The 20,895-nt window shown below is 36.8% G+C and overlaps 1 protein-coding gene across 1 annotated transcript; it reads right to left on the bottom strand.

The window, feature by feature from the left end:
• Positions 1-2,939: 2,939 nt before the first annotated feature.
• Positions 2,940-4,070, bottom strand: LOC145996811 (uncharacterized). The gene has a single exon (XM_083133343.1). It carries the CDS (start codon positions 4,068-4,070, stop codon positions 2,940-2,942), a length of 1,131 nt encoding a protein of 376 aa, XP_082989469.1.
• Between the last annotated feature and the right edge of the window lie 16,825 nt (positions 4,071-20,895).

Below are 20,895 nucleotides of genomic sequence, written 5' to 3' on the forward strand. Positions count from 1 at the left end.
GTGATGGCAAGTTTCCCATTAGTTGTTTTGATGTGGTGGGATTATATCTATGGCACGTCACACATTTTTTCACTAATTGACGCACTCTGTCACGACCGTGAATTATCCAAAACTTCTGGCGTAGCGTTGCAAGAACCAGTTGTGGCCCTGCATGCAAAAGAACAATGTGCTCATATGCAATAATTAAGTCTGTTAATCTATGCTTCTTGGGCAGCAAAATAGGATGTTTGGCACTGTATGGAATGTTACTGTGTTTCAATCTGCCGCCCACCCTGAGAACACCTAGTTCATCAAAAAATGGATTTAAACTATGTAAGGTACTCCCTGAAGATATGGGTAAACCATTGTTAAGAGCATTAATTTCACTGGAAAATTCACTCTGTTGCACAATTTTTACTAACACCAGAAGTGTGTCCCACAACTCTTTAGTGCTCAATGGACCATGCAGTTTGTTAGTTTTGTTGCGGGCATTGAAAATGAACCGTTTACACCAGGCCACTACACGTTGCAGTTTATTTAGAGAAGAATACCTCTCAAATAATGGGTTGTCTTGTGTTGACACAAGGCTTACAACAGACTGCTTCTGTTCTACACTCACTTCACTACATTCTTGTATGTCACACTTGTTTTCAAGCAATTGTAGCTGATGTAAAAATGGAGGCCCTTGCCACCATAAATAATGTGTCACTAAGCTGGAAGGGGGAATCCCACGACTTGCACAGTCGGCAGGATTGTCTTTACCGCTGACATGACACCACTTTATATCACTTTCCTCTTGTATTTTAGAGACCCGATTCGCCACAAAAGTTTTCCAACGACTAGGACATGAAGTTATCCACGCTAAAACTATTTTGGAATCCGAATAGGAGGTAACAGTTGTGAAGTTAACTGGCAGTGCTTTTCGCACATAAGTAATGAGGCGAACCAACAATAATGCAGCACAAAGTTCCAGTCGTGGAAGTGTTATCTTTTTCAGAGGAGCCACTCTTGTTTTTGAGGCAACAAGTTTAACCTGGATTTGTTCATCAGCACACACACACCTAAGGTAAACAACCGCTGCATAGGCTGCTTCAGATGCATCACAAAACCCGACTAAATGAAGCTCGATATAGTCTTTTGGAATGATGCAACGTTCAATTCTAATAGTTTGCAAATTTGGTAAATCACTGCAGTAACTAATCCACTTATCAACTACATTAGTTGGAAGTTCATCATCCCAGTCAAGTTCTAATTTCCACAGTTCTTGTATCAATAATTTGGCTTTCACTGTGGTAGGTGATAGCCAGCCCAAAGGATCAAACAACTTAGAGATCTCTGAGAGGAGAAGTCGCTTGGTCAACACAGAATGCACAATTGGACTCACTACATTAAAGGAGAAATGATCCAAGGAAGGACACCACTGAATCCCCAATGTTTTCTTACAGTCACTGTCATTAAATTGAAACGGCACGTTTCTTTCAAGCAATTCGCTTGGAATACTGTCTAACACCTTAGGATCATTAGAGGACCATTTGCGAAGTTCAAAACCACCTTTAAGCAGGAGTTGGGTTAGTTGATGGTACAGTTCTATAGCACCCTCCGTAGAATCACTCCCACTTAAAAAATCGTCTATGTACACATGATTAAGTAACACATTTGAAGCAAGGGGGAAATTTGTACCTTCATCTTCACGTAATTGTTGCAGACACCTCGTAGCTAAGTATGGTGCACAAGCAGTACCATAAGTGACAGTCAATAATCTGAAGTCTTGAAATGGTTCACTAGGATCCTCTCTCCACACAATTCTCTGAAAGTCTGTATCCTTTCGATTGATTTTCACTTGTCTATACATTTTTGAGATGTCAGAAGTTAAGGCTACTTGATGTATTCTGAATTGTAATATCACACTAATGATATCACTTTGTAACTTAGGGCCAATCATTAAAGTGTCATTAAGAGAAACACCTGTAGACGTTTTACAACTGCCATCAAAAACTACACGAATAGGTGAGGTCGTACTGTCTTTAAATACAGGATGATGAGGAAAATAATAACTTTCACTAGGCATCTTATGTATTTCTTCAGGGGGATGAGTTCCATATGTCCAAGTTCTCTATACTCAGTCATGAAAGCATTATACTGTTTACGAAGTTCAGGGGAGTGAGAAAGTCTGCGTTCTTGACTTTTAAGTCTCTTAACTGCTGTTTCTCTTGAAAACCCTAACACCACATCATTGTTCTTAAATGGTAAGCTAACTACATAACGACCATTCTCTCGTTGTTGATTAGCTATGAAATGTGCTTCACACTTTTTCTCTTCTGACGTTAAATGATTAAGGGTTGGCAATGCTTCGAGTTCCCAGAAATTACGTACGTTAGTATTCAAATCACATGACACATGGAAAGATGAAACTGAGTTGGTATTTGCATTACCAACACTACCATCAATTTGCCCTGATAACACCCAACCGAAGACTGTTTCTAATGCTGATGGAGTACCAGGAGGTCCCACGCAGCGTCCGCTTCCAAACAATAAAGGAAAAATGTCGCAGCCTAGTAAAATATCCACAGGAGCACTCACGTTAAATGTAGGATCAGCTAAGGGTAAGCCCTGTATGTGTGACCAAGTGCACGCCCCTGGTGCTTGCACCCTTGGCAAATTACCTGTAATTTTCTTCACTACCACAGCCCTGACACTGTACAGTTGTGTCTTACACTTTGACAGAAACTGAACATTGGCTATAGCATTGGCTGTGTAAACACCCTTTTCAGTTATGCCAGAAATATTTATGTTTGTGCGTTGCTTAGGTAACTGCAACCTTTGTAAACACGTCTCAGACACGAAGGACACTTCCGATGCCGAGTCTAGGAGCACACGACAAGGCTGAAAGTAACCTTGTTTGTTTTTAACATTAACAATAGCCGTACATAACAATACTTGTGATACACCAGAGGATTTAACTAACTTGTTTTCTGCAACATGAGATGACACTTGAGGGGAGAGGAACTGGTCGACTGCCCATTCTTGTTAGCCTTGTCAAAATGAATTAAAGTATGGTGATATTTTCCACAGACGCGACACCCGTTTGATGTACATACTCTTAATTTGTGCTGTTGAAAACAATTAAAGCAAAGCGCCTTCTCTTTCACAAAACTGTGCCTTTGTTGCACGGACATCTGAAGAAACTCTTCACACTTGTGTAGTTTGTGTTGCTTGGTGCGGCATTTCGGGCAGAAGGAAACAGCTGATGTTACAAAGGAAGAGGTTGAAGGCTTATTATGACTCACCGCCTTCCGCCAATTGTTGTTTTCACTTGCCATTGACGACAATGCACGCGCACGCTGATCTAGGAACTGGGTCAACTCAGAAAAACTAGGCACTTCTTGCGACGTGAGAGAGAGTTCCCATTGTTTTCTTGACTCAGAATCGAGCTTTTTTGTTGTATGATAAATAAGAATCGCGTCCCAAGATTCAACAGGTACACCGAGCACCTTTAAAACACGAATGCACTCATTTGTAGTGTCGATAAGACGACGTAAACTTGTGTGCGAGTTCTCATTCACTTGCGGCTGATTCACCAGTCGCTGGACAGTGTTGCTAACTAATTCCCTCTTGTTAGAATAGCGGTTATTGAGCAACTCCCACGCATGTTGATAGTTTTCATCTGTCACTGCTAACGATTGTATAAGCAAGGCAGCCTCGCCCTTGAGAGAAGCCTTCAAATACTGAAGTTTTTGTGCACCACTTAAGTTCGCGTTTTTGTCGACACTTGCACTAAACAAATCATGAAAACTTAGCCAGTCCTCCAGCGATCCGCTGAAGGAAGGAATTTCCAATCTTGGTAGCTTAACGTCACCTACATGTTGCTGGGGTGGGCTGTCACGTGAGGACGACGTCACTGATGTAAGACTTCCTGATGCCGTTAATTGTACTGACCGAAGCTTGTAGACAATCTGATCAAGTCTGTCTTCTTCCACACCTAATTCACCTTCATACCTTTCGAAGTCACTAGCGTCCCTTGCAGCAAGATCGATTAATAACTGTTTGCAGTCACTTGATAGTTGCGTCGCTTTATCACCACACAAAGACATCGTGGCATTGTCTAAAGTTCCGGAATTGACACGATTCTCGAGACGCGTAATCTCACGTTTTAGCACTGTGTTTGCTGCGAGAATTCGCTCCATTTTGACGCGTTCACGAACCGCGAACCGACCGAAAATTGGCAAACCGGATTGCACTACACGCTGGTAACGAAAGATGCTTGTTCAGGCCAGCACCACGCCTTGATGACGTCAGTTTCTTTGTTCGCGTCTCGCGGGCGAGGAACTAACGAACGGAAAATACGAAAAGTGTGATAAGAAGTTCTGTACAGAGACTGTCTTTGTCACACAAATGCACAGTCACAGTTCACAAGTATGCATGTAGAAAAGCACAAAGTCACTAGAATCACTTTCACAGAATGTCACAAATCCGGCCCGGAGGACCATGTCGGGGAGCGAGCCCCGTTCCGATTTGTATCCAAAAACTTTCGGTGGTTGGATAGGTGAATTTGCAAAGGACACTCACCATATGTAAACTACATGTTTAATGACAGACACATAAGTTTACATACATTACACATTCCCTGTCACACAGATGACAAGAGAGAAAACTGTAGACACAAAACGACGTCCTGCAACCATACTTGCTGCGCACTCGAAGACAAGTGTTGCCAACACCTACTTGGCAAATATAAAGAAAAATGTCTTGGCCGCCATGTTGGATCCAAGTACATTGTGGGGGCCAACAATTATTACAGCTGTCAAACTTTAGAATATACTTTAAAATGTTATATTCTATGTCATCTATGTCATTCTTCAACATTTGCAATATTTATTTGGTAGAATATGTTCAAAGTGCACTCACGCTACCATCTGAATCTCTGATAAATAACTGGAAGAAGAATCTGGGTAATATTTTCGTTTATTTCAACGCAGCGGCACAGACAGGAATCTTTCTTGGAGGGGGGAATCTTCCCACTGCCAAATATTTTGTTCCTTATCCTTTGTGTTTTTTGATTGAAACATTTTTTAATGAGGTTACATATAATACACAGATATTTTAAAAAAATACTGTTTTGTGGGAATTGTTAAAGGATAGTAAACGCTTCTCTTTTGGACTTTGAGGTGGATGCGCCTTCAGCACCTGAGACATATCTGGTTGCGCCAGGCCAAGAGTCAGTGTAAGAGTTGATCACATTAGCCTTCTAATGCTAATAGTGAGTAATATACTCAAGCAAACTTAACCCTTTCACCCCCAGGTACATCACGTATGATGTGTTGACAGAATGGTCGTGCAGACCAAGCACATCACGTATGATGTGTTCGTAGCGTATTGTTTGCTTTGTAAACGTGGGTATCTGGTTTGAGGCAGGGAAAAGGGAAATTCTTTCTGGGACACTCTACCGTGAAGGTTCTATTGTTGCGTTCCGTAATAACCAGCAGGAGTGTGAAACAGTGGCGCCCCTTATGACCATATATGGAAAAAAGCAACGAGCGTTTGTTGTGCCTATTTGTTGAGAGTTGACGAAGAAGGACGGTTGATTTCTTTCATTCCGAAAATGAATTCTTTTAGTGATTCTAGTGATTCAGACTATATTCCGGAGAATTCTGGAGCCTCTACAAAATCTGACGTATCTTCGGAATCCATTTCGGAAGATGAAGAAGACACACCATTATCATATGATGGGTGGAAAGGTTTGCCAGATGAACCTGGTTCATTCTCTCTGGAACACTTTGCTAAGTACCATAAGGAAAAGAAGAAGTAGAAAGTTTCCATTTGGACCTGCTGTACTACTATGTACTTGTTTTATGTATTATTTTTATTATGTTAACCATATAACAATGTAAAATTTACAAAATTTGTATCTACAAGTGAGTAAAGACACAATATGTAATACAATGTATTTCTTTTATGTATTATATATATATATTTATTACATATTATTATTACATTATGTACTATTATATAACGCAGTATATAAATATAGAAAATAAATACTAAAAATCATATTATCGTTATCACTGAACATTTCAGAAAGTTCAAGAAAACAACAAAGAATTAGAGAATGGACAAGAATAAGTAGGAAGTTTTCATCTGGACTTTTTGTACTACTCTGTACTTCGTTTATGTATACTAATATGTATTTGTTTATGTATTATATGTATTATATTATGCATATTCATATAACAATGTAATATTTACAAAATGTGTAGCTACGAGTGAATATCGACGCAATATATAATACAATATATATATTATTTATAGAATGTTTATTATGTATTGTTATTTCTTTATGTACTATTACATAACAAAGTATATAAAAACAAAAACATATTATGGTTATTACTGAACTTCCTACTAAGTTCAAAGAAATACAATATTAATTGGAATGAAGATTCAGGCAATATTTGTCATGGAATATTAAATGATTTTGTTATTGAAGATTTTACATTAGAACCTGGGATGTAGAGTGTTTTCACGTTTCTCTGTCTGGGGGTGAAAGGGTTAACACTGCAATTATGGGGGTTGAACCGGACCTCTAGGGTGTCGGTGGTAACCTAACATCCCACAAAGTCAATTGCTATCTGGTACGAAGAAATGACCGCGGTCTCCTGTCTTGAGAGATAAAGCTGCGATAGGACTATATTCACTGAAAATTTCTCTCAATGAAATGCTGCCTGGAAGGACTGAACACCTCCCCCCCCAAAAAAAAGGTTTCCACAGACACAATGTTTAATTTTGGTGTTAGTGGACCTCAATATCATTATTCATAATTTTAACGCTGCCACTTATTTTCGATAGACCATTGATCATATATTTCAAAGACTTCTTTCATGAAACAAGAACCGTTTTATTAATAGATCATCAGTGCTCGAATTTGCATAAGCATCCTCCTCCACCTATATACCCTGTCCCAGGAATCTCTAGAGCAAGGCTGCGCATAGCGGCAGAGAAGGGAAGCGAAATCGAATGGACAGAGCGAAGCATTACACGCAATGCTGGTAACTGCAGTCGCTTCCCCCTCCCCTCTCCACGCAACCCACTTCCTCTCACGTGTTCATTGGTGGACCCGTCTCGTGTTCCTAATTGCACAGAGACTTGTTTTCGTTAGGGACAGAGTGTACTGCATTGTCTTCAAGCTGATCCATACAAGGATCCTTCCTTCTATCCCAAACTCGAACAAGGAAATTCGCAGCTAGGAATTTTCACTACGAACACTGCAAGTCACAGAAATCTTAACACATCGGAAAATAAAAACTAGTTCGACAGAAATGTCCACATTCACAAAATTACACAAAATAATGGACAGATTTAACTCATACGCTGTATACCCTGCGTAACAGAAGAGGAGATAATGGCCCTTAGGGTAAAGGAAAAATTGCCCCTGGACCCCACCTCCTACTGAGTTTTTGGGCCCCTTTGAAGTAAAACGTATCAGGTGCAGACAATGTGGGAAATTTATTTCAGCTCTTATTTTAATATGAAAAGACTTGGGGCTCCCTTGAAGTTACATTTTTTATATCACGTGTAACACTAATATTAGCGGTAAAAGGTCATGAATTACCAAGTTTGATGTTTATTGTGTAGCAATAAGGAATCGATTGGTTTACCAAGTGAATCTCAATACACTCCGTTTACGACAAACTGCGTAGCTATAACGGTATGAGATGAGAAATATTTTCCTATCTGAGGAGCGAATATGTTAATTCTGCATTTCGGAGGGAACCCTCCTGCTGAGATAACGCACCACTGCTTATTCTCGCAGACGTCGTCATACGATGTTACTGGGAACCAGATTTCTGTTTGTCAAATCGACTTTTTTTCTGTGGAATTTCTGCTGTTTCAAAACCACATTGCGGGGCCCCTACACCTCGCCCGTCTTCCCACATTGCGGGGATTTCAGGGGCGGCAACTACGCCACTGGTATAAGCAAAAACCGTACCGTTAGTGTGAATTTTATAATAGAAAAGAAATTATAATGCAAACTTGAAATGAACGCTCACATTATAGTTATTTCCAATACATGCTGTAATATGCACATTAAGCTTAATTATGCACTAATATGTCAAATATACATTTGTATATATCCACTATGAAATTTTGCCACAGTGTTCCATATCAAGTAAATAAATTAATGCCTTGGAACCATGTGAAGTTTCCCCCAAGGAAAATACATGCAAATATGCAAAAATCTCTCTCCCACTTATGGTATCATAATTCCAACATTTGAAAATGCTGTGCGTAATCGCCTCGGACATTTGTGGACTTCTTGGATTGATGGAAGATCAAAACAAATGTCTCACCCCGGTTTTCATTTTCCAAAATATACTATTATTTAAATAGTGTTTTAGAAGCCAATTTTAAAAAGACGAACCTGAAATTTGGAGTCAACAATGATTTTGTTAAATGAATAATTTTCACAGATTCTTATGTTTTTTGGTATGCTGATTCTGAATATGACGTTAGATTTCCTCTATTGGGCTACATTTTTCTTAAAAACGAGTTCACATGTTTCTCCTTCTTTTAGGACATTTTTACCAGTAAGCTCTGTTATAGTAGCAAAAATATTCTTATATTAAACACAGCCCAGCATTTTGGGGGGGAAAAATAGGATATTTCAAGTCAATAGATGATTCTGTAAGTATTTTGAATGCTGATTACGGAAATTACATCCATTTTTCCCCATCAGGTAAGGATTTTTCACAATATCACAATTAACATTCTCATATGCGCCATTACATTACACCTATTACAAAACTCAACAAAATAAATTTAAGCAAGGGAAATTTCGGTTGTTTACAAACCAATAGGTGATTCTGGAAGTATTTTGAATGCTGATGACAGATATAACAAATTTCTTCCCAGGATGTGAAGAATTTTTTCGTAGATTAGGATTTTAGGATTTTCCTCCACGTCATCAAGTTCAATCAAGAAGTCATGTTATAACATTGAATTTTGGACATTTTGTGAAGGAAACTTTTATGGGGGATGTCGAAAACGGAACTTATGTAATCAAATTTTAAAATTTTCATGCAAATATGTCTTGCGAAGATAGAAAGAGGATTAAATGCTTACTATTCTATGTGACTTAAGATTGGAGGATTTGTATTGTAGAGTACCAATAATTTACAATTCTTTAAACAGAGCCATCTATTGAGGAAATGATGGAACTACACATTTTATTGTGAAATTGAGACAGTATGTTGCTGTTCTCTGATGTATTTATGTGATGGGATGGGTAAAAATCGATTTCATTTTTGGAATCAGCTTATTGAAATTTTTCAGAGACAACAGTCATCCAAACCCATGCAGGCCGGTGTTATTATTTAGATAGTATTGTAAAATCACGAGCCTAAAGTTTGGAGTGAACATAATTATATACCCTCTGTGTTATTCTCGCATACAACTTTTTTGTTCATGATTTACCATATTGCAGATCTTGCAAGTAATTGTAGATAAAAATCGTTACCTAAGCGAACATTTGAAATTTCAATGCAAAATAGGTGCTCTTCATGTGAAGTCAAGATTCGCACCGCCGCCATGTTCGCCGCTAATTTGTATGTCATCTGCAAGCAGTGGTGGCGAGCGGGGGCAATTCCCCCCAATTTTCACCACTTTTGCCCCCGCACTATACTAAACGTTATATACAAAGGGAAATATACTGTTTTTGCACCCCCAGTTTTGCACATTGCCACCCCGGTTTTGGAACCCAATCGCCGCCACCATGAAACACGCGCCACGTAGCGCTCGTTAACTGTGTGTCAATTTTACGTTTGCTACTGTGTAAAATGTCGGTAACATTGCAATTTGGTCAAATGTTCTCAGTGTTACTAGTTTAACAGCTCTTCTATCTTCTAGTGCATAAGTTTGGGTTTCCTTTCAACGTAAAAATAAGTACTATACGGCGTACGCTTTTAGAAGGAACATGACTTCAGCCAATACGCAGCCAGTGCTGTCGCGCTGTTGCCAAACCAACTGCTAGCGGAAGGGAAACAGAGAGAATTTGCTGTGTCCAATATTCAGCTTTTTATGGGTATAATGCACGTGATATTTGATTGAGTTAGTCACACTAAAATGATATTCTCTTGTGTAGTATCGGTGGTGTGTATGTATGTGTCTTGTGTTGTAATTGTGCTGTCTAGTATGTTTGTGTAGTAGTTGTGCTGTCTAGTATGTTTGTTTTGTCTTGCGTAGTAGTTGTGCTGTCTAATTTGTTTGTGTTTGTCTTGTGTAGTAGTTGTGGTGTGTAGTTTGTTTATGTTTATATTGTGTAGTAGTTGTGGTGTGTTTGTGTTTATATTGTAATATAGTTGTGATGTGTTTGTGTGTGTCTTGTGTAGTAGTTGTGCTGTCTAATGTGTTTGTGTTCGTCTTGTGTAGTAATTGTGCTATCTAATGTGTTTGTGTTTGTCTTGTTTAGTAGTTCCTCCATTCATATTGGGGGTTAGGTGTAGAGCTGACAACTCTGCACTGTAAAAAAAAATGTCAAGAAACAGCAATATAAGGCCATGGATGTTCCCAAGGTAAAATATTCCGGAGGTAAAATAGTCCCCCGTTCGGATCTCCGGGTGGGGACTACTTTGGGAGGTCCCTGGACTAAGGATAAGATCTACATTAGGAATAAGGATATTAAATTAGGCACCTGGAATGTTCTGAGCCTTTGTAAAACTAAAAATTATACTTTTTTCTATGGTGGTACTGAAAATCATAATTTTGGAACAGGCTTTTTTATAAATTATAGAATTATCTCGGCTCTTAAAACAGTAGAATTTATTAATGATAGGATATCATATGCAGTTTTACAGGGTAGGTGGTGTAAAATTATTTTAATAAACATACATGCACCAACGGAAGATAAAGATGATAATACTAAAGATGATTTTTATACAGAGTTAGAACAGGTCTTTGATAAATTTTGTCAGTATGATATGAAAATTCTGTTAGGTGACTGTAATGCACAGATTGGCAAAGAAGAGACATTTAAACCCACGATTGGTAAAGAAAGTCTTCATGAATTAAGTAATGATAATGGTATAAGATTGACTACTTTTGCAACCTCAAAGAATTTAATTGTGAAAAGTACCACTTTTAAACATAAAGATATCCATAAATATACCTGGTCTTCTCCAGATGGTAAAACTCATAATCAGATAGATCATATTCTCATTGATAAGAGAAGGCATACTAGTATAATTGACGTTCGTACACATAGAGGTGCTGACTGTGCCAGTGACCATTATTTAGTAATTGCTAAATTAAGAGAAAGACTCTCAGTGATAAATCATAAGCAACAAAATCTAAAAGTTATAAAATTTTGATACAGGAAAGTTTACTGATGAAAGAATTAAGAAAGATTACCAAATTAAACTGTCAAATAGATTTGATGTTTTGCAGGATTTAAATGATGATGAAAATATAAATGAAACAGACGTAAATAAGAATTGGGAGCACATACGTAATGCAATAGAATCAGCAGCTAAAGAAAGTATAGGATACCATAAACCGAGAAAAAAATAAGCCATGGTTTGATAATGAATGTCATAATCTAATAGAAATAAGAAATCAGGCTAGACTTAGGTGGTTAAATAACTCTGATAATACAAATCTAAACAATTATAATAGAATAAAGCGAGAAGTTAACCGCACGTTTAGGAGTAAAAAAAAGAGATTATTTGAAAAGCAAAATTAACGAAATTGAAACAAACTGCAAAAATAAAAATATCAGAGATTTATATAAAGGTGTAAATGAGTTTAGAAAGGGGTGGCAACCTAAAGTAAACTTGATAAAAGATAAAGACTGTGATGTTCTAGCTGACCCAAGTGATATTCTAAATAGATAGAAGAACTACTTTAATGACCTTTTAAATATCCATGTAGGAGATAAATCAGAAGTAAATGAAGTCCACACAGCAGAACCTTTAGTTCCAGAACCTAACTTGACTGAAGTTAAAGATGCTATTAAAAGGCTAAAGAATAACAAAGCACCTGGCATTGATTTAATACCAGCTGAGTTAATTAAATATGGTGGGAATTCATTAATATGTCAAATTCATAAATTAATTTGTTTAATATGGAATAAAGAAGAAATCCCTCAACAGTGGAAAGAATCCATAATTGTTCCTGTGTTTAAAAAAGGTGATAAAATGAACTGCAATAATTACCGTGGAATTTCTCTACTCTCAACAACATATAAGATATTATCTAACATTCTTTTCAAGACTAACCCCATATGCTAATGAAATTATAGGTGATTATCAATGTGGATTTAAACGTAACAGATCAACTACAGATCAAATTTTTCACATTAGACAGACACTTGAAAAAAAGTGGGAATATAATCAAAATGTCCATCAGCTATTCATTAATTTAAAAAAAGCATATGATTCGGTCAAAAGAGATAAATTATATAATATATTAGTAGAGTTTGGAATACCTAAGAAGCTTGTTAGTATGATAAAAATATGCACCAGTGAAACAGAAAGTAAAATTCGTGTGGGTATTAATATGACTGACAAATTTACAATTCATGATGGGTTAAAACAAGGAGATGCATTATCTCCTTTGCTATTTAATTTTGCCTTAGAATATGCTGTTAGGAAGGTAAAAGAAACTAAAGAAGGACTAAAATTAAATGGTGTTACTCAGTTGTTAGCATATGCAGATGATGTAGACTTACTGGGGGATGATGTGAATACAATTAAGAATAATGCTAAAATATTTTTCAAAACTGCTAAAGAGATAGGTTTGGAAGTTAACAAAGAGAAAACTAAATATATGCTTACAGGCCGAAACCAAGTGTTAGGTAATAATCAAAATCTAATTATTGATAACAACTCGTTTGAACCAGTTTCCAAATTCATATACTTAGGAGTAATATTAACAAATGAAAATTATATTAAAGAGGAAATAAAAAGTAGGCTTAATTCAGGAAATGCATGTTACTTCTCTCTTCATAAACTTTTGTCTTCTCGTTTAATATCTAAGAAACTAAAAGTTAAAATATACAAAACAGTAATTTTGCCTGTAGTATTATATGGGTGTGAAACTTGGTCCCTTACATTGAAAGAGGAACATAAATTGAGAGTATTTGAAAATAAGATCCTTAGGAAAATCTTTGGACCTAAAAGGGATGAGGAGACAGGTGAGTGGAGAAGGTTACATAATTTAGAACTACATAATTTGTATTCATGTCCAGATATTATTAGAATAATTAAATCAAGAAGACTTAGGTGGGCAGGCGATGTGGCACGAATGTGAGAGGAAAGAGGAGTTTACAGGATTCTTGTTGGGAAACCTGATAGTAAGAGACCTGTAGGAAGGCCAAGACGAAGATGGAGGGACAACGTTGAGATGGACCTAAGGGAAATCGGTAGGGATGGGAAAGAGTATATAGAACTTGCTCAAGATAGGGAAAGATGGAAGGCCTGTGTTGCTGCAGCCATGAACCTTCGTGTTTAAGAAGGCTAGGTAGTTAGTTAGTTAGTTAGATTGAGTTAGTTTATTTTACTTCGCGTTTTGTGCCTCTTGGCTAATTTGCGAAGATGGGGATGAGTGATGAAAATGATGAAATTGATGAATGGACATTCACAAACAACCAAGCCCGACCGGGATTCGAACCCGGGACCCTTGGCGTCGCTAACCACTCGGCCACAGGATCGGGCACGTGATATTTGAGTACAATGAAATATGTAGTGAAGAATTCTACACAGGATTATATCATATCACTGCAGCATGTAAGAGAAACTCGTACCTGACAGAAGTTTGAAGGTACGTATTTATTGTAGAGGAACTGCAAGGTCATCATCATCATCGCTCTCGTATCTGTTTTCTGGCATGTTTCCCAGGAGATTTGAATAGGGGTTCGCCGATTTCTGTTGTAGATACTTTACCCTGTTTTATAATGCGCAACACAGTATGCACACATACACCACACGCTTTAGCCGTAAGTTCTCGACTCTGAGAAAACACTGTTTCAGCATGCACGTCTTGCGAACGCCAATTCCTTAAAGCTTTAAAACTAAGATTTCTGTCTTGTGAACGTAATACGAGTATTTTACCCTTGGTGCCTGTACTACTGGTACGTACTAGGTTTCGAGAGCGACATTATTAATTTGATTTGATTTGTTTTATTTTACTTTGGTTTTCTGTCACTGTTGGCTAATTGCGAAAATGGGAATGAGTGATGATATAATCAAATTGATGAAGGGACGTTAATAAACATCAATGTCCAGGCCAGGATTCGAACCCGGGACTCCTGGCGTCGTAGAGCGATATGCTAACCACTTCACAATGGCGCCGGCGCAACATTATTAAATAACACTAACGCAACACACACACTATTGCACAACTATCGAGCATAAGGGCTGTATTGCACAACGCGCTACAACGCCAGGAGTCTCGGATTCGAATCCTGGCCCGGGCATGGATATTTGTGAGTGTCCATTCATCAATTTCATCATATCATCACTCATTCCCATTTTCGTAAATTAGCCAAAAGTGGCAGAAAACGCGAAGTAAAATAAATCAATCAATAAGGGCTGTATTGAATCCTCTCACAACTGTTCTTCATGCCGTACGAGTAAAATTATCTTACACCGCCCTTGTTATGAAAACGCTGAACTCAAAACTGACCCAGACTCGCAATGTTTGTGAACACACAAGACAGTGAAAGGTCATTGTGCATATTCAACCGAATTTGACACCCATAGCTTTACCAACACACAACTCATCGGGGTCAACACGGTGGCAACGAAAAAAACAAAGGAAGGCAAACGAAAGAGTCATTGTGTGTGTGTGTGTGTGTGTGTGTGTGTGTTTGTGTGTGTATGTGTGTGTAGAGACGTGTTATTACCCGTGTTTCTTCGAGAAACGATAGCTCCGGCTGTAGGCGACGGAAATTCATGGGTCTTCCGCAAGAAAAATACTGAACACGTCGTTTAACTTGCGCGCCGCAGTTTCCTAACTGTACAACGTTGCACTCCTGCCATTGGCTGGTCGCTACGCGCACCCTCTTCGTGGCTCCGCCCAATATCGCTTCTAAAACCGTGCGTCGTATAACTATTTCTAAATTGCGTGTGTTATCATAAGATTGAATGCCTTAGGTTGGAAACACTGTTCCAAGGTAATAGTTTAGTGATAATCATTTCATTTACTAGCTGGTAACACTGGCGTACGCAGATTTTTTCTAGAGGGGAATGGAATTGTAAAGGTGATATTTATTTATATATTAACCAGTCGCCTATAACAGAGCGAATGCTCCAATTACAATAGGCATTACAATTTGCTATATACAATATAATTTACATAAATATGTAATACATGATACAAACACATAGTAATTATTACACAAAATCTTAGATAAATACGAATACAAAAATTTATACAAATACAAAAGTTACACAAATACAAAAATTTACATACATATACATATTACAAATTTTGAACAGAGGAGAAAACTAAAGGACAGAAGAAACAAACCATAAACAAGTAACAAACTATAAGAGCTTGAGAATAATAAAGAAATTATACGAATACCACTATTTAAATAAGAAACAGGAATAATCAATACAAAGCAAAAGTTCAAATTTGAATTCGTTTATATGTATACAAAATTTAAAAAGCTATAAATTGTATTTGAGACTATAAATATATCACTCTAGAATTGGATCTGTTTTATTTGTATATTATATCTAATATGTTGTTTAAACTATAAAGATAGTTTTTAATATTAAAAGCAAAATCCAAATCAATTCCATTCGGGACAATATTATTATGTTCACTTAATAATGTAATGATTGGAGAATTTTGATGGAATTTTGTGTTTGATTTATTGCAGTAAAATGGTTGTCTTACTCTTAATACCTTATAATTGACGTTAACGTTTATCAACTGTAAAAGATTTTCACACTCAAGTATACCATTGATAAGTTTGTATAGGAATATATGGTCAGCCGTTTCGCGTCTTCGTTGAAGTGTATGACATGAGAATTCATTTAGTAATTTAACATAGGAGATGCGATCTGCATATGAAGATCTCTTGTATTTTTTGTAGTAAATATATCGTAAAAATGTATTCTGAATTTTTTCAATTTTATTGATATGGCATGAGATATATGGGTTCCATACCGTACTCCCGTATTCTAATTTTGCTCGTACAAGATTATTAAATAAATATACTAAAGAGTTGATATTAAATAAATCTTTGGAGTTTCTTAACACAAAGCCAAGCATTTTATAAGAGTCGTTAACTACTTTTTCAATATGAGTATCAAAGGTGAGTTTGTTGTTTAACCATATTCCTAAATCCTTGGTAATGCTTTTTCTACTTAAAGAATTACTGTTAATTATATATTTGTGAGTGTATCTCATATGTCGTCGAGCAAAAGAAAGTACAAAGCATTTATTGACATTAAAAGAAAGCTTATTTGTTTGTGACCAAACGTAACAATTATTTAAATCGGATTGGAGAGCTAGACAGTCAGTCTCATGATTTACTCTCTTGTATATTTTTACATCATCGGCAAACAATAAACACTTGGAGTATTTAATTGTTCGTGGTAAGTCATTAATATATAATAGAAAAATAAAGGGCCCAAATTTAAACCCTGTGGTACGCCAGAGTGCACAATAAACGGAAAAGAGGTTACCTGATTATATGTTACAAATTGGGTTCGATTACTTAAATAGGAAGCTACTAGTTTTAATAAACTTAAGGAAAAGCCAAAGTTTGATAATTTCTGAAGCAAAATTGAGTGGTCTAATTTGTCAAAAGCTTTGGCAAAATCAATATATATTACATCTACTGGGGATCCCTCATTAAATGAGTCAAAAATAAATTCGGTTAATGTGATCAAGTTAGTTGTAGTACTTCTGTTCGGGTAAAACCCATGTTGCTCTGTAGTTATAAATGGTTTGGCATGGTTAAATATTTTTTTATAAATAATTTGTTCAAATATCTTAGACGGAGCGGATATAAGAGATATAGGTCGATAGTTTTTTACATCAGAAGCATTACCAGATATAAAAATGGGGACTACTTTACTAATTTTCCAAATATCGGGAAATATTTGGGTTTTTAATAGCTGATTAAATATATGACAAAGTGGTATGCGTAATACGTCAGCGCAAGCTTTAAATATATAAGTAGGAATTTGATCCGCACCACTAGATTTACTCGATTTTAATTTTTTTACAGATTCGTTATAATCATCATTAGTTAGTGAGTGAATGTTAAGACAATGAGTTACCTCAGTATAGGAAGGTTCAGGAATTGAATATGATGAGGGAGAAGTGGAATACACACTGTTAAAATACTTAGTATAGGAATCGGCAATTTCCTTGCTGGACTCAAGATTTTGGGCTTCATAAGTCATTTGTTTCTGTTTACTTAAATTTCTCTTTTTGTTTTTAATGAAATTCCAGAACATCTTTGAGTTATCAGTGATATTTTCCTCAACATTTCTCAAATAAGACTTGTATGCTTTACTTATCATACTCTTTAAATTCCTACGTGGCTCTATAAACATAATGTTGTTATAATAGGATAAGTTCTTCTTTTCCTATAATATTCTTTGTTCTTTAAAGTTCTTATTATTTCAGATGTGAACCAGCTTGGATATGATCTTTTATATCTTTTCCTTTTAGGGACATGCACACTTATAACTGCATCTAGTAATGAGTAGAATTGTGATAATGCAATATTTAGAATAGAATAGAATAGAATAGAATGGTCTTTATTTAAGCAGGCGTGTTTCGGCCTCATGGGCCGTTCTTACAACCAACCCTTGTCAAAGATACAATAAATGAATAAAAACAAAAAGAAAGAAAAAAAAACACATAATGATCATGATAATACAATAAAGATAATATAAAGATTATACAATGATAAAATAATAAATTGAATAGATTAGTATATATACTGTTGAGTAAAGATAAGTAATAAGTCTTCGGTAGTTCAATGTGTATGCGGGGGGGGGGGGTAGGTTAGGTATGCATTATATGATATATAAGTGCAGGTGCAATTGTTAACATATGAAGGTTAATTAAGTTGATGGGACAATAGTAAGTTCTTCAGATTTTTCTTAAAACTTTGATGGCAAATAATGTTAGTCAATGGTGCAGGCAGTTTGTTCCATTCCCTGATCCCTGTAACAATGAATGACTTGTTATATGTGGCGGTTTTATGTTTGGGGATTTTTAGATTGTGCTTGTTGCGGATATTATGTTCGGCTGGTGTTCTACGAGAACAGATCTTATCGGATAAGTATTTTGGGGAGCCACTCTTAAGTATTTTGTGCATCAAGGTGAGTGTTAAGTATTTTCTTCTATTGTTAATGTTTAGCCAAGAAAGTTTCTTTAAATAGGGGGATACATGTTCCTTTCTGTTTAGGTTAAATATGAAACGTATACAACAATTCTGAATTTTTTGAAGTTTATAGTTTAAGCCCTGGGATATATTACTGTACACTGGAGCGCAATAGTCTAATGTGGATAGGACGAGTGATTGCATAAGACGATCTTTAACATTAGCGTCCAGAGCATGTTTGGACGCTAATCTTAAAGATCGTCTTATGCAATCACTCGTCCTATCCACATTAGACTATTGCGCTCCAGTGTACAGTAATATATCCCAGGGCTTAAACTATAAACTTCAAAAAATTCAGAATTGTTGTATACGTTTCATATGGATTATGATGTTTTAATTATTTCATCCCAATTTACTTTCTCCGGGTCCTTATATAGGCCAAGAAAATTCTCTTTTGAATAATTATAAGTGGGTACGCCACTGATCTTTTCTCTGAATTTTATAAAAGAATTTACAATTTCGACAATCAATGCAGGGTGATGGTAATCTTCAGGTACAATCGTATCAGTAGATCTAATGACATTAATATTAGTTAAATTAGTTAATACTAAATCTAAGGTTCTTCCATTGCCATTCCTGATACTATTGAAAGAATGGAGATTAAACATAGAAAGAAAATTTGCTAATGCTAAACAAATACGATCACCTTCCAATAGATCATAATCTGGACCAGTTACAAGAGGTAGATTAAAATCACCAATAAGTATAATATTATAAGAGTTGAAATTAATGACATCTTCAAATTTTACAAAAAAATCATGATATGTTTCAATTTTTGAATTTGGTGGAAAATATACTGAGACAATAATGTAAACATTTCCGTCTATTACAACCTTAATACAAATCACTTGTACGTTGTCAATGTTAAATTCAATTTGTTGAGCACGGAAGCAATTTAAGATAGCTATTAATGAACCACCCCCATTTCTATAATTTCTATCTTGACGAAACACAAGGTATCCATCATCTATAAATTCGATGTCAAAAATACTATTATTTAACCAAGTTTCAGTTAACAATATAAAGTCATAATTGGCAGCTAATATACTCCTGTATACTTGATCTAATTTAGTTCTAATTCCTCTTACATTTTGATAATATATTGAAAAATAGTTGTCGGTTTCGGTCATACCTTTACTTCAAGTTGAGGACATCATTTATTGAGTTTAATATATGAACCACCGAATCATTGCATAGCTGCGTTCTAGGGGAAAGGGTAGACTTTGAAATACTTCATAATTACCATTTTTAACCTTCATTTTAAAAGTTGTCCAAAGACAAAAATGGAAATCGTGTATCATTTAAAGGGGCGACCGATTTTTTTAATTGCCTTCATCCGAAAATTTTGATTTTCTTGGAGGTACTGAAGCCCCATCAACCCCCTTCCCCGTACGCCAGTGGCTGGTAACATACAAATTTGCATACCCAAAAAACCTACCTCTCTAAATAAAATCACAAATAAGCCACTGAGTGGCCATCCCCCCAAAAAAGCAAACATAAATGTTAATTGGGACACTGGTTAAAGCACAGAGAATTTTACAGAAAAGTACGCACCTTACACAGTGTCTAATTAAAAAAAATCACACATTATCGTTTGTGCTTCACTACTTATTCGTGAAATGAATTGACTTCATATCATAGTGGAATTGTCAATTCTCTTCAGTAGATTTATTTTCTTTTTCTCTTGAGTGAGACATGACGCAGGAATAATAGCCAAGGCTAGAACTCTACCGGACACGTCTTCCAAAAATTCGAGATTATACAATAACCTCGCTGGGGGAATTTGTAACGTTTTAAAGAGAGTTACCAGTTACCAGTTACCAGTTACGAGTCTTGGCTTGCTTTGCGCAATATGATGTGGAGTACCAGCGTCTGTGGACACCTTGCCTCCTCTTTGAATTGTTTTTGAAATGGCGTGCGATGTTTTCGGTGTTGAATTCCACTCCTGCAGCTGTCGCTTGGGGTGGGAAAGTGAGGGTGGCAGTGGCGGTTAGGCTGTGGTCACTTTTCACTTGTCGTGGCTGGTCGGCTCAGGGTCTTGGTAGACGATGAGTGTGTCTGTGTGGGTTGGCGGTACCAATGGCTCGTGCCATTGGATTTGGGTTTTCCTGGAGTTTGGCCCAGAACGTGGCGGTTGTCCACTGGATCACGTCATCTAAGGGTGGAATGTCGAGGTCTTCGTGAAGTTGGACGTTTGTTGTATACCGTCCGTGTCCGCTGATGATACGTAGGACCCTGTTCTGTATGACTTGGAGTCTGCGGAGGGTCGTCTTGGGTAGGTGTTGCCAGGCAGGGCAGGCGTAGAGCAGAGCTGGTCGGATGATTGCCTTGTACAGTTGAAGTCTGGTTTCCAGCCGCAGTCCTGGCGATCGTAGCATCGGGTAAAGTGCTCCCACACGTTTGTTTCCTTGGTTGACGATTTTGGCTATGTGGTCTCTGAGATAAAGCCCTCTGTCTAGTAGCATGCCGAGATATGTTGTGGTTTGTTTGTGGGGAACAGGTTGTCCTTG

Source organism: Lepisma saccharinum, chromosome 13, assembly GCF_977018435.1.
Source record: "Lepisma saccharinum chromosome 13, izLepSacc3.1, whole genome shotgun sequence".
In the NCBI taxonomy this organism is placed as follows: domain Eukaryota; kingdom Metazoa; phylum Arthropoda; class Insecta; order Zygentoma; family Lepismatidae; genus Lepisma; species Lepisma saccharinum.